General features: G+C 50.0%; 1 protein-coding gene across 5 annotated transcripts in view; it reads right to left on the bottom strand.

Annotated features, from left to right (window-relative positions):
* Nucleotides 1-13,447, bottom strand: part of LOC141476868 (transcription factor 4-like) — a 228,083-nt gene that overhangs the window by 51,726 nt on the left and 162,910 nt on the right. The window contains exon 1 of one of the 5 annotated variants that reach the window (XM_074165730.1): nucleotides 12,524-12,717. The exons of 3 other annotated variants lie outside the window; for them this stretch is intronic. In XM_074165730.1, the coding sequence (XP_074021831.1) occupies nucleotides 12,524-12,592 (69 nt within the window). In that variant the 5' untranslated portion in view covers nucleotides 12,593-12,717. Of the gene's footprint in view, nucleotides 1-12,523; nucleotides 12,718-13,447 lie in introns of those variants that run through there. One more of the 5 variants, XM_074165731.1, reaches the window with a different exon arrangement.

The following is a 13,447-nucleotide window of genomic DNA, read 5'->3' as shown; positions in this document are numbered from 1 at the left end:
CGACGGCCCGGGGACGGGCCAGCAGGTTTTAAGAAAGGCTGAAAGTCGGGAATATTCCTGTTTCGCCGTTCAGGGAGAGGAGTTTGCACGATGCAGCGAAGCAACGCCCCGGCTCCGCAGCTCCCGAGCGCCCCAGCACCCTCTGAGGAGGGGCTGTACTTGTGGCCTTAACTTGCATTATATTTTATCCTAATGATTTTTGGCAACAAAACTACTGCATTTCATAGAATAGAATTTAATGAGTACCATATCTTTTTTTAACATTCTGCCAAACGCTCATTAAAATGCACTTGTTTTTGCAATGCAATAGCTAGCTATATGAAACCAAAATATTAATGCAAATTGGCATTTCTAAGTTTAAAGCGGTATTTGCATAACAGGAACCAAACGTGGTGCAAGCTGAAAGGGAGCACACAACACAAATGCCTCTCAACACCATAATTATTGCACGGGGAAAAAAAAATAATAAAATAAATAAATAAAAAAAAAAAGATGGTTTGTGCACACCATCACGAGCTCCGGGACAAAGCCGGTTTGTGACATCGTTATCTCCCGATGCCCAGTCTCACGGCAAGGAGAGCGGCTGAAAAGGCGCCGCACTCGCTGGGGCTGATCAACAAGATAGGCATGAAACGCCATTTGAAAAAAAACCATGAACGTCTCGATGCAAATACGACCATCCTAACTAAAAATTACAAGAGGCAGTTGGATGCAGGGCTGGCGGTAGCACTGAAAGATTAGCTTGTTAGCGGAGAGCCACAGGCCAAGCCAAAGGTATTCCTACTCTAATAAAGCAGTCATTAGCCGGAGTAATCAGTATCTCCAAGTAAATACGGTTATGAACCAGACTTCGTACCCTGACACAGCGATACTTCAAAAAATGTGTCTCCGCCACAAAGCGGAGAAAGGAGCTGCTCAGAAAACCAATTACTCCCTACCTATTAGCAAACGGGCGTCATCGGACGGAAGGACATCTCCGTGGTGGCCTCAGCAGCGGCATAAATCTGGAGAGCATCCCTTGGGGTGTCGCGGGCTTTGCCCAAGCACAAAGAGAGGCGGGCAAGGCCTGGGACCTGCAGTCGTTGCAGGGGTACAAACCTCAGCTCTGTTTTGAAAATGATGCTGGACAACGCTTTCCCAGGTCTATCAGGAAGAATAACGCTAACTCAAGAACTTATCTCATGGATCAGCTGTAAAATGTGTCTTTACATCACTACTGGAATGGCTGGTGTGCAAAGGAGAGGTGCTCAGGAGTCCTCCCGCTCTTGTTCCCGGGACCTGCTGGCACCAGCACACCCAGGCAGGGCTTTTCCAGGACGTGGGATGGAGTTTAAGGGTTAACCCCACCCTGACCGCGGCCGTACAGAGGCCACACTCCACCACAGGTCACCCCTGGAACACCTCCTGCCATCTGTCCCTCCATCGCCACCCAGGGCAGCGCTGCAGACCTCCACCAGCACTTCCAGACCACTCATGGTTACTTCTGGGGCTGACAATAAGGGAACCAAGTCACTACACCTTCCAACCGTTCTGAAGGAAGCGCTAAAGGTAGAGATTTTCAAGACTTCCCACCTGAAAGCGCTCCCTCCCGCCCGTGCGCTGGTGACCACAAACACACCGACGGATGCGCCAAAGTCCGCATTTACAGTCCCCTTCGCTTTTTTGCGAGTCCTGGGATCCCCTCCAGCTGGGAGTTTTAGCATGCACAGATTTAAGCACGTGAGTATTTCCAGTGAAGCCAGTGCATGGGTGTACGTGCTTAGGGGAATCTGGTCTACATCTTACTGGAGACTAAAATAACAACAACAACAAATTAAAGAAAATCCCTTTTTTTGGCAAATGGCAGCTTGACAGAAGTACCCAAAACCTTATAAAATTGCAGTGGGTGACCAGGACAGCGGGGCTGGACATCACAGATAGACACCGAGATGTCACAAACAGTGCAAGTCCATGGTCACATATGTAATATTTAAACACCCGTTAAATGTTGATGTTGATGAAGAGAGGCAGATGACGAGTCAGCAGCCCATTTGCCACCGGCCACTCCTTCTGCACTAAACTTTCGGAACTAATGTTTTTTGCCACAGTTGTGCTTTGAAAGCATCTGTAATCTGCTTTTAAATGAAAAGTGTGAATGCTGTGGCGGTGCCGGACCCGGGGTAGGACTGGCACGATGGCATTCCCGCATCCCTGCATCCCGGCCAACTCCCGGAGTCAGGCACCGGCTATTCCCCCCGCATTGAGGAGTAAAAAAGCTGTGATTTCCCCTCAGATCAAACCCAGAGCTACAGGACACAAAAAAAAAGGAGGGTTTAACGTGGCGTGATTTTATTTACTAGATCCTTCTTCCCTATTTTTTTCCCCCCAGCACAGTAAAAGCTGCTATGAAAAATAGCGACGGCTATAAATAATGCCGCTAAGACACTGGAAGCAAATTACCATCCTATGAGTTAATGGCATACCAAATTAAAGACCTCAGCCGAGATCTTTTGAAGATCTACAACTGCAACCTCAAAATCGTGGCAGATCTCTGTGTGCAATGGGAGCGGCAGAACTTCTTGCGCATTCCGCCTTCCCCAGATCTGTGTGTGTGGCTCCGGCGGCGAGGGGCGGGGGGGGGGGATTATCAGAAGCAGGCTGCTGCCAGAAGCGATCAGCGCAGAGCCGGCTATACATGTGTAATTTTATTTTCCCCTACAAGGTGCCCTCTCTTGGCTTTGGCGGCATCGACAGCCCTTCTCCACCAGCCAGATGTGCGCTGGCACGGCCCTCGCAGCTTCCTTAACGGGGGGACACGGTGCTCCCCGGGAAAAGGCGGGGGGGGGATATTTATTTCTTCTCCACGCTAAAGCAGACTATTATCCCGCAGTTCCTAAAACCGGACTGAAGATGAACCCTCCACAGTCACAGAGATGCTGAACAGTGGCCCTTCTAATCAGAAGTGACACCACCCCACCCCCCCCCCCATACATGGTGTGACAAAGGGCAGACTGGGGAGAAAAAAAAGCAGAAAAAAAATTAAAATAATAAAAGATCATCCCAAGGTACGGTGGCTATCGGCCACCGGGGCTGAACTGGGACCAGTCACCTTGCCACCAACCCCTGCCTGGAGCAGATTAGCACAAAGAGCATTGTATTCTAATGAACCACCGAAAACAACATGTGTTTAACTTCTGAAAGGGTGAGCAGTTTGTAAAACACTAATTTAGGAAGTCAAAAAAAACCCCACCCCATCCACACCAGTTGTTGTTGTTGTTGTTTTCCCGATAAAAATAGCGCCCGGTAAGTTCTACCCTGGAGATGGTTTTTATTTACGAGTGAGAAGTCTCAAACGGTGGGAAAGAAACAGCGATGTTATATTTGGTGACTAGACTTGGCCGGGAGCACCCGCCCGGGCAGCGGCTCCCACAGCCCCCAAAACCACTCTGCACCCTCTTCGAGAGGTCCTGGGCTCCTCAACGTCCCCGTCATTCCTTAGGCGGCTGCTGGGAACGGGATTACTCTCCTGAAGCACAACGTCAGCACCTTCTGTCACCGTACTTAAGCTTTCGGTGCTACCTCCCTCTCTTTTCCAGGTGTTAATAGGAAAATGGGGTTTGCATCCCAGCAGCTGCCATCCCCCAGCCTGGCATCCCCCAGCCCCGTTCCCAAGCCGCTTGCGACAGTAAGGGCAGGGAAAGCGGCTGATCCATCCGCGTCCCCCCCTTTGCCAGCCCAGCTTCCCGCAGCACCGGGAGCACGCCCCGGCATCTCGTCACGGGCCCCGGCACCGAACCGCGCCGATTGCGGATGGCAGGGATTCACCTTCCGCAACAGGCACGGAAAAGGTCTATAACGGCAAGAAACACATTTGGGGTTTTGGTTACACCCCCCTCCCTCCCCTCTGCCGCAGCCGAAGAGTATTTTTGAATTCTGGAAACAGCGTTAATTCGGAAAAATCTTGAGCGCGACAGCCAGGGCCAGACTGAGGATGTCTTTATGCAAGCGTTTCGCCGCGAAGCCAGAGGGGATGGAAGAGAGACGCCACACCGATCAGGTGTTCAGAAATGGCAGGAATTCCAAGGCTTCTCTAACTCCAAACGGGTAATTGTCTAAGCACCTCAAACAACCCCCACTTAAAAGCCATTGATAGCTTAATCATTTCTGCTGCCGCTCCTCTTCCCACCCGTTTCACACGGGGGCAGAGCGACATTTAAGAGCAGCTGAAGTGGAGCATTTCTTTATTCCCATTCCCAACAAATTAGAGACTGCAAGAAGCAGCGAGTGCGTTAATAACTAATATTTAGCTAAACTGTGGAAAAGAGGAGGAAAAGCGGGTCAGCCCCCAGAGGCGCGGCGGGAAGCCCAGCACCCGAGCATCCCTCGGTGCGGCACAGGGACCGCTGGGGCCAGGGGGGACACAGCATCGTGCTGCCAACTGCATGGAAGTAGCACTTGGGGGAGACTGTATTAAAGCAGTTTTAGCCTTACCTAGCCGGGATTCTCACCCAGATTAATGCTTTTTGCTGATTATAACACAAATCCTTTGCATTACGGGCACACGGACCCCGCTGCCCGGGCTGGCTTTGCTCGCAGGGACCTGGGGCAGCGGGTATCAAGAGGGCACCACCTCTCCCTCTATTTGCACGTTATTCGCTAAGATTTTGGGAAAACCTGTTCATCACTTGCCTGCAAGAATGAGCAACAAGCCAAGCGACACGTCAGAGACACCCGCGGTCCCTGTCACCCCGCACAGAGGGGGCCCGAGGACGCAACCCTGTCCCCAGCCACTGCCACCGCCAGGGCAGGTGCAGCAATATTATTATTATTATTATTATTATTATTATTAGGCCAGGCAATCAACTTTTTTCCCCCCTCTGATTTCTCCGTTTAGCTTCATAATGCTATGAGGAACGTAAACATTTCTGCAATTTATATTTAAAAGTCAATAAAATAATTGGGGCGCAGAACTTCGCCTTTTTAATTTTTTAAGTAATACATTTGATTATTTTAATCACGTCAGCACTTAACTGAATGGGTTTAAATATGCATGTTACATCAATTTGGTGTGTTTTATTCATTAGAAAGCCATTGAGTAATTCAGCATTATTCTTTTTTAAAAAATAAATAAATAAAAAGGGCAAAAAAAAGAAGGGGAGGGGGGGAGGTTTGCCAGAGAGGCTGCAGGAGACCTGTTCCATGAGGCTGTCCTTGAGGGATGAGTTATTTGTGCCCTGTGCCTTCCAGGAGGTACGACTGCTGCTAGCGTGGATTTCAGGGGAAAAAAAAAAAAAAAATTAAAAAAAAAAATAGAACCTAAAGACAATGCAACGTATAGGGCTAATAACCGTATTTAATAGCCGTGATTCACCAGCTGCGGGATAAACTCCTTTCACTGCAATGACGAGAGGCCACTGGGTGAGCAAAGCGCTATTTTTACAGCGGCCAGGTTTGTTTTTCCGCCGGTGCCGTCCCCTTTGTCAGGGCCGGGGGGCTGGCGCGCACCCGCCGCCGCGCTGCGCTTCTCCAGAGGTGAAAAAGCCAAGTCCAACGCTGGCCGGGATTGTCCCCGGTCCCTTTTTCACGCGCCCCGGGTGGGTGACAATGGCAGCAGCTGCCGAACAACCAACCCTCCCCGCGCGGCCCCTCCAATTACCGGGAGGGCATCGCCTGGGCTGCCGCCTCCCGGGGACCCTGAACCCCGGCAGCACCCAGCTCCCCCCCTACCCCCCCCCTCCCCGGGGGCCGCAGACCCCTCCGCTGCTCTTCAGCTGCTTTTCATTACAAAAAAAAAACCCAAACCAAACCAGGGCTTAAAGAACAATTTGATCCCGTGCACATGAGTTCTCACACCAGCCCCACTCCTGTGCAGACACCTCATAAAGCTCTGCAGGTGGATGAAATTTCCTCTGCTCAAACTTTGGGGAGTTTTGCCTTTTTTTTTTTTTTGTCCTTTTTTTTTTTTTTTTTTTTTTTAAGTATTATTAATTTTATAGGCAAACCCAAACTCCTTCCAGGGGAAAAGAATTCACAGCTCAAGTACCAAATCGTCCACACCGAACTGCAGAATACATTTCTATTTTTCCGCAGGCAAGTTTCAAACGGGAGATTTGAAACGGAGCGAGGTCTGCGCTCCGCGCGCTGGGTTTCACGTGGCCACCTCTGCTCAGGGAAAAAAGAGCTTCAGCATCTCGAGCCGAAGCTGCGCCTTCGGAAAGCAGGCTGCCCCCAGCACAAAGGGACGGGTCCCTCAAGAGCAAAGGTCTGGTTCTGCTCCTCCTGCAGCCAACTTCCCGACTTTAAAAGTCCCTTTGACTTACAGGAGGTAACACCGAAATAATACTTTCTCAGGAAAAACAAAAACAAAACCAACCAACCAAAAAAAAAAATAAAAATCAAACAAAAAACCCAACAAGAAAACAAAACCCAAACACCACCCCTTAAAAAATAAACAAACAAACAAAATAAATGTTACAAATGAAGATATGTAAATTCAGTAAGTTGAGAAAAGCAAGACCTGCCCTGAATTTGGGAGGAGAAACCTATTCCAGTGGAATTTATGCTGCTGGATTTTGGGGATTTTTTTGTTGGTTTTTTTTTTTTTGGATCAGTGACACTGACTCACGAGGTCAGACCCCGTGCGGTACCTGCCGGGAACCGGGAACACCGTCGCCCCACCGCACCCGCAGAGACCCACAGAAACTTTTTGGAATGAGCCTGAGAATTTCTTCCCCCGTCCCGAGGAGCAGAAGGGTCAGCGAGGGCGAGATCACCGCTGACGTAACCGTCCCCGCCGCCCGCCCGAGCCCACCTCTCCATCCACCCAGCAGGAATAAATACAAACACTTTGGGCATGAGAACCCTGGGCGCACGCTCTGCCAACGGTAGGTAAAAACCACCTTCCTCCTGTACTTCAGCAGAAAATGATGGGATTTGTATTAGCAAGTCTTGGCGATGACACATTAAGAGAGGGTTCCGTGGCGCCGGAATTTTGAAAGGGTGATTTTGTTTGGAAAAAAAACCCCACATGAAGAGTTAAAAGATGCCCTCGTAGGGTGGGAGGAGGGCAGCAGCGCCAGGAACCAGCACACCGACAGTCACGGAGCAGCGTCACAAAAAGCTAACTTCCCTTTTTTTTTTTTTTTTCAAAAATTAAAATAAAATAAAGGCAAAGCGACAGAAAGGAAGGGCGGGCAGCTCAGCGCAGGTATGGTGTGTCTGGAGCAGTTCCCCCAGCGCTTCCCCAGCACCCCCCCCAAGCTGCAGGCACCTTTCCCACCACCCCGTCAGGCTGCACAACTTCAGGGTCTGCTTAAAAAAAAAAAAAAAAAACCACAAAAAATCCCAATAATAATACAAAAAAGTTCCACCAGCAACCCAGTATCATAAAATCAGAAAGCAACTGGCTAAAAAAAAAAAATAAAAATTCGCTTTTCAAAATAAATTCCCTCTGCAAAATAAGCAAATCCCATGTCTCCGAAGTGCCATGGCAATTTTACAGTAAACCAAGTATAATGCAAACCAGATTTATACTGAAACAGGAAACAAACAATTCTTCTGCACAATTTCCTGTAGATCAATTGGAAAGGTATTTAAAGACTGCACCAGCCATTAGATCTTTTGTTAACCCCCCCCGGCCCTGCCCACAAAAAAGCAGCTCATAATATAGGCTATTATAAGATGTCAACACCCTAACATCGTTTTCCATGTCTACCGTCAATCTATAACCAAAGAAAATAAAATTCTATTTATAATTTCTTTTTGAGAAAAAAAAAAAAAAAAAAAAAAACAACAAAAAAACCAAACCCCAACAACAAAACCCCACCGTAATAATTTCCAAACCGGCCCGGATGGGGAGGTGAAGTTCCCTCCGAGCAGCATATGCAAAGCATATTTAAAACTAAGATTCGACGTAACATCCTGCCAGGATCCTGAGCTTTTAATAATTCCTAAAATATTTCAGCAAAACCCGGCTTTTGCAAACGCGGGGCCGCTTGCGCTTCCCTCCCGTGGAAGGGGAAGAATGGGGACCTGCCGAGCGCAGATTTTCATTGAATAATGAGGTGTCCTCACCCTTAAACCCGGTGCTGCAGCTATTTCTGCCACCTCAACCCGTCACAAGGAATTTCTTCCATCTCCCTGCCCTTTCCCTCCAGGAGGTGACACGCAGACCCGCCGACGGTGTCAAAACGCGTGCGTGGGTATAAACGTATAGATGCTTTTCCGCGTATAGTTATAATTTACAAAATGTTGCTTTGTTGTTAGCAGCGGGGAGCCCACGGGATTATATTCATTAATGATATAAACGTACGGCCCTTCCGTAAAACCCCACCGACAGTGGAAAAATCCGGCGGTGATTTTGGCCGGTGCCGGGCAGCGTCCGGGGCTCTCCGTCGGTACCTACGGATGGGCACATATGGATTCCTCATCAGGGAGCCCGGAGCTGCCCCTGCCTGGATGCAATTTGATGAGGGAGCCGTAAAATCCAGCGTTACTTTGTTGCAAAACCCACCCCTATTCGGAAATAGTTTAAAGTATTGTAACTTCGCCTAATAAATATTTTTCCTTAAGGCTCGGCGGGGCCGGTACTCCCAGTATTCCCAGCGACCCAGAGGCCGAGGTGGCTTGAAAGGAAGCGGAGCCCCCCCCCCCCAGCGTGGGTCCGGCCCCCAGGGCGCGGGGGACCGGGGGTCCCCGGTCTCCGTGGCCACATTCCTCCCTCCTCCCCGTTCCCAAAGAAAACTTTCCCAGCCCCGTGCCATTCACAACTCCTCACTTGTCATTACTGAGCGCGGTACATGGAATTATTACACTCCCTGGCCTGGCCTATTAGCGGGAACGATACCACGGAGCATTCATCTTCATCGAGGAACTTTATGGAGTTGAAAAGCTTTATAATAAGAGCAGCAGACAGCATGTAAACAGGGAAACCCAGCAGCGGGGCCTTTTTTTCCTTTTTTCTTTTCTTTTTTTTTTTTTTTTTTTTTTTTTTTTTTGGGCGATTTGATGACTTGACGAATAACTATTTCGAAACAAGTAGTTTGGGAGATGGGCTGAAGCTTGTTGGGATAAAGCAAAAAACAACAACAAAAAAAAAAAAGGCAAAAAAAAAAAAAAAAAGAGCAATTACAATAATGATAGGTTTCCCTGTATGATTTAACACATGCGCACGGTGGGAGCCGACGCTGCGATCCGAAGACACCATTAAAAGAAAATTTTGCCACTTTTGTTTTTCATTTCCATTTGCCAGAATTCCTGCTTTATAGTCCCGTCCCGTCCCCCCCCCCATCTCCATGTATTGTCTAGGACCAAATAATACTTTATAAAAATCTCAGCGAGACGCAATTGGAAATGAGCAAGGCTGAGAATGGAATTTGGAGAGTAATCCTGCATCCATCCCCTTTCCAGGTAAATATCACCCCCGTCGCGGGCAAGGAGAAGCGAAGCTCAGGGAGAAAACACGGCTCCGGTTGTTTCCCTGCTTCCGACGTAATCAAAGTGTTCATCTAGTTAATCACATAGCGCACGTTTCTAACTCCTTTGCTAAAACACCTCTTTTTTTTTTTTTTATTATTATTATTTATTATATTTTAGGAGAAAAACGTGGACTCGCCAAGCACCGCCTCAGCTGTACGCTTTATTATTTGACCCTGGCAGTTTTCTTATTGTTTTAAGATTTTTTTCTAACCCAGATACCCTCCATCGCCAGAGACGGGAAGGAAAAGATTTCACATTTCTTACCGACGCACAGCACTAAATAGTTAAAAGGCAAAAAGCGTCCTCCCCCCTACCCCCCCCCCCAGAGTAAGCTCTCCTAAAACGCAGGGGAAAAAAAAATAAAAATACTACTAAAAATAAAAAAGCAAGTGGCAAAAAACGTGTTCTGCAAATCTGGCATTTACGGCGGTTTCATTTTTTTCCAGCCGTTTTTGTGACTCCTCTTCCCGCAGCAACTCCGAGCCACAGGGCTCTGGAATGATTTTTGCTTTTTTTTTTTTTTTTTTTTTAATTTTTTTTTTTTTCCCTCTCTTCTTTTGTTTATTCCCAGGGAAGACCTGCTTCCGCTGCCTGCTCGCAGTTCAGAGAGTTCAAACTGAATTTAAACAAGTAATTGACTTGTCACTGGGAAAAAAAAAAAAAAGAAAAAAAAAAAAAGAAAAAAAAAAAGGTGGGGGATAATAAAAAAAAAAAAAAAAAAGGAGGAATTCATAGAATTGAGAACTCTTGTCTCTCCTGCCCAAGGAAAGTTGGGGGAGAGCGAGCGGCCCCCGCTCTGCTCCGACAACTGGGGGCGAGCCCCGCGCGGCGGCAGCGGGGGGAAGGATTAATGCCTGGCATCCCCGGGCTCCGCACGATGCCTGGCACCGCATCAAGAGCCGCACAATGCGGAGCCGCCGCCGGAACAATGCCGCCTCTATAAAACACAAAAATCTGCTTGTCAAGTGGACGCGGGGCTACTTTCCCCCCCACACCCCCCCCCGTCCCCTTAGCGAAGGCTGGGGGGGCTGCTTCACCCCTAGCTCTGCAGGCAGGGCCGTGTCCCCCCCCCGACAGCCCGGGGGTGGCACGGGGACCCTCGCCTCCCTCTTTGTGTCCAGGCCGGCTTCGCACCGACACCTGGAAATACATCTCCCGGGACAGAGCCCGCCCGGTTTATACCTTCTGAAAAAAAAAAACAAACCCCGCAAAGAATTGGGGGGAAAGGCCTGGGGTTTAGGAGCATTATGATGTCATAGTCGGCATCCAGTTTTCTGGAAGCAGGACAGGACAAGAGGACGGTGTGGGCGTCCCCAGGCGCAGCGGCAGGGAGCACGGCTGCTCGGGCATCTCCCTTCCTACGTTCAGCTACTTTAAAAGAAACACCCCCCCCCCCCCCAAAAATATATATACAAATAGAATAAGGGAGACCCCCCCTCTAAAAAAAAACCCCAAATTGAACCTCCCCTACCTCCATATCGCTTCTCAGACACTCCATCTCCCCCCCCTACACACACACACCCCCCACACACCCCCAGGCCGGAAAAAGCCCCGGATTAACGAAGTTGGTGTAAGTGTTGAGAATTGTTGAGCGGGGCCCCGGCGCGGCGCAGGGCTGTGCGTGGCTGTGCATCGCTGCCTCCCGCTCCCAGGCGCCTCTCCCCGGGATCCGCCGACTCCGTGAGGATGAACGGCCGCCTCTGCCAACTTTTGCTTTTAAAGCCACCCCGGGCTCCCGGCCCTGCCACGCGCGGGAACGGCAGGTAGAGTTTAGGTGTAGCCTTAACGGCTCTGGAATAGGAATAACTTTTTTTTTTTCCCCTTAAAAAACCAAACCAAACCAAACCAAACCACAAAAAACAACCCTGCAGTAAATCCACAAATCTTTTCTCTTTCTGCTTTTTTTTTTTAAATTTTTAAATCTCGACTCTTTTTTTCCTGGGCAAATTCCCTGAGTTTCTCCCCACGGACCCCGTCCTGCTTTACCGCAAGGCGGTTATTTGCAAAATATTCAAAACAAAAGCCGAGGCCCCCAACTCTCGCCAATAAGCAGATTTAAAAAAAAAAGAAGAAAAAAAAAAGTCAGTTATTCAAACAGATGTTCATTCATGAGAGTGCCTTTCCGTCCGAGGGGCTGCGGGCCGGCTGGAGGAGAAACCCACTGGCCCACATGCCTCCGCAGCCCCCCGTGCGCCCCATCCTTGCCCCCCCCCCCCCCCCCCCCCCGCCCCTTCAGCCTCCCTCCGCCGCCCCGCTCGGGATCGGCTGGAGCCAGGGAAAGTTGAAAGAAGGCAGAACCCGAGCGGTTTGCGCTCCCCCCACGCGCTGCCCTCCCTTCCCACCATCGCCCAATTTTATTTTCCTCTCCCTTCGAGCAACAGTTCCCTCCTTACCTCGCCCTTCCCCTCTCTTCTCCCCCCCCCCCCAAATATTTTAAAATATACTGAAATACTTTTCTTTCTCAAGACCCAGCCAGAGAAAAAAAATAAACCTCCAGATGGCAAGTATAAACCTTCTGCTGGGGTTATGCACAAAATACCAGACACTTTTTTTTTTTTTTTTCTTTCTTTTTTTTTTTTTTTTCCTTCTTAAATAAAGCATTTCTGTTGGGAAGGGGGGGGGGGGAAGGAAAAAAAAAAAAAAAAAAAAAAAAAAAGGCCCGAAGTCAGACGGCACAAGTCCCCGCAATGCGGGCGGGCATGGGGCTTTTGGGGCATTTTCCCTTCTTTTAGCACTACTTTTGGAGCCCTGCACCCGCGCCCCCCCCCGCCCCTTTATTTATTTTTTTTTTTTTTTGCCGCTTTGCGCTATTTTGACTTCACCCCAAACTTCTAAGCGTCCGGAAAAAAAAAAAACAAACCCAAAAAATAAAAGAAATTAAACCAAACTAAACTCAATGGCCCCCCCCCCGCCCCGCGCCCCCTAAACCCGCTTTCCGCGGCCAAAGCGGCGGCGGCGGCCGCCCCCGGGCCCGCGCAAGGCGGCGCGGCGCAGCGCGGAGGATGCTCGGTCCCCTCCGCCGCCCCAAGTTGCCCAAATTACACCTTTAATTGCCGCGCCCGCTTACCGCTTTCCCGTTATAGTAGTACATCAGGGAGTTGCCGCCCATGCCGGGGATGGTGTATGCGCAGTACATGGTCCCGCCGCCGCCGTCCCCCTTCCGCGCCCGCGCTCCCAACTTTTTTTATTTCAAAACTCGCTTCTCCCTTTTTTCACAACAATTCCTCCACTCGCATCTTCCCATATGGCCGGCCCGGGCGCGCTCGATATGCAAAGCAGGGCGAGACCATTCGCCGCGCGGGGGCGGAGGCTGCGCTCCCCCCCCACCCCCCCCCACCCCTTTTTCCCCGCGCCCGCGCACCGCCCCGCGCCCGCGCACCGCCCCGCGCGCCGCCCGCCGCGCTCCCCGCCGCCCGCGGAGCCGGGCCCATTACCGAGCGGAATACAAATGCGCTTAATTGCCTCCCCCTCTCCCTCGCTCTCCGCTTTTTTTTTTCTCTTTTTTTTTTTTTCCTCTTTTTTTTTCTTTTTTTTCTCCTCTTTTTTTTTTTTTTCTCTCCCTCTCTCTCTTTTTTTTTTTTTTTTTTTTTTTGTTTTAATTTGATTAAAAAGCGAGTGGCAGGAAGGGAATCGTCTGATGCACATCTAATAACTCCGCCATCTGTCCGTGCTGCTGGCGCGCTCCCAGCATTGTGCGCAGCTGCCGCGCCCGCGCAGACCCGCGCAACAACCCCCCCCCCCCCCCTCCGCCCCCTCCCCCCCACCCCTTTTTATTTATTTTAATTTTTTTTTTATCCGTTATTTTTCATTTTGCGGGTTTTAAATAATAAAGAGCGCGGCCCCCGTCCCGCTGCTGACAAGCATCGCCCCGCACGCAGCCGGGGGGGGGAAGCTGGAAAAGGGGGGGGGGGGGGGAATACAGCCCCCCCCCCCCGCGCCAGGACTGACTCCAGCCTGCCAAATTCAGAGCATCACAGGAAAGGAGGGCCCC

The sequence above is a fragment of the Numenius arquata genome, chromosome Z (genome assembly GCF_964106895.1).
Source record: "Numenius arquata chromosome Z, bNumArq3.hap1.1, whole genome shotgun sequence".
Taxonomy (NCBI): domain Eukaryota; kingdom Metazoa; phylum Chordata; class Aves; order Charadriiformes; family Scolopacidae; genus Numenius; species Numenius arquata.
Note: the sequence above shows the minus strand (reverse complement) of the source record. Positions and strands in the feature narration are given on the sequence as shown.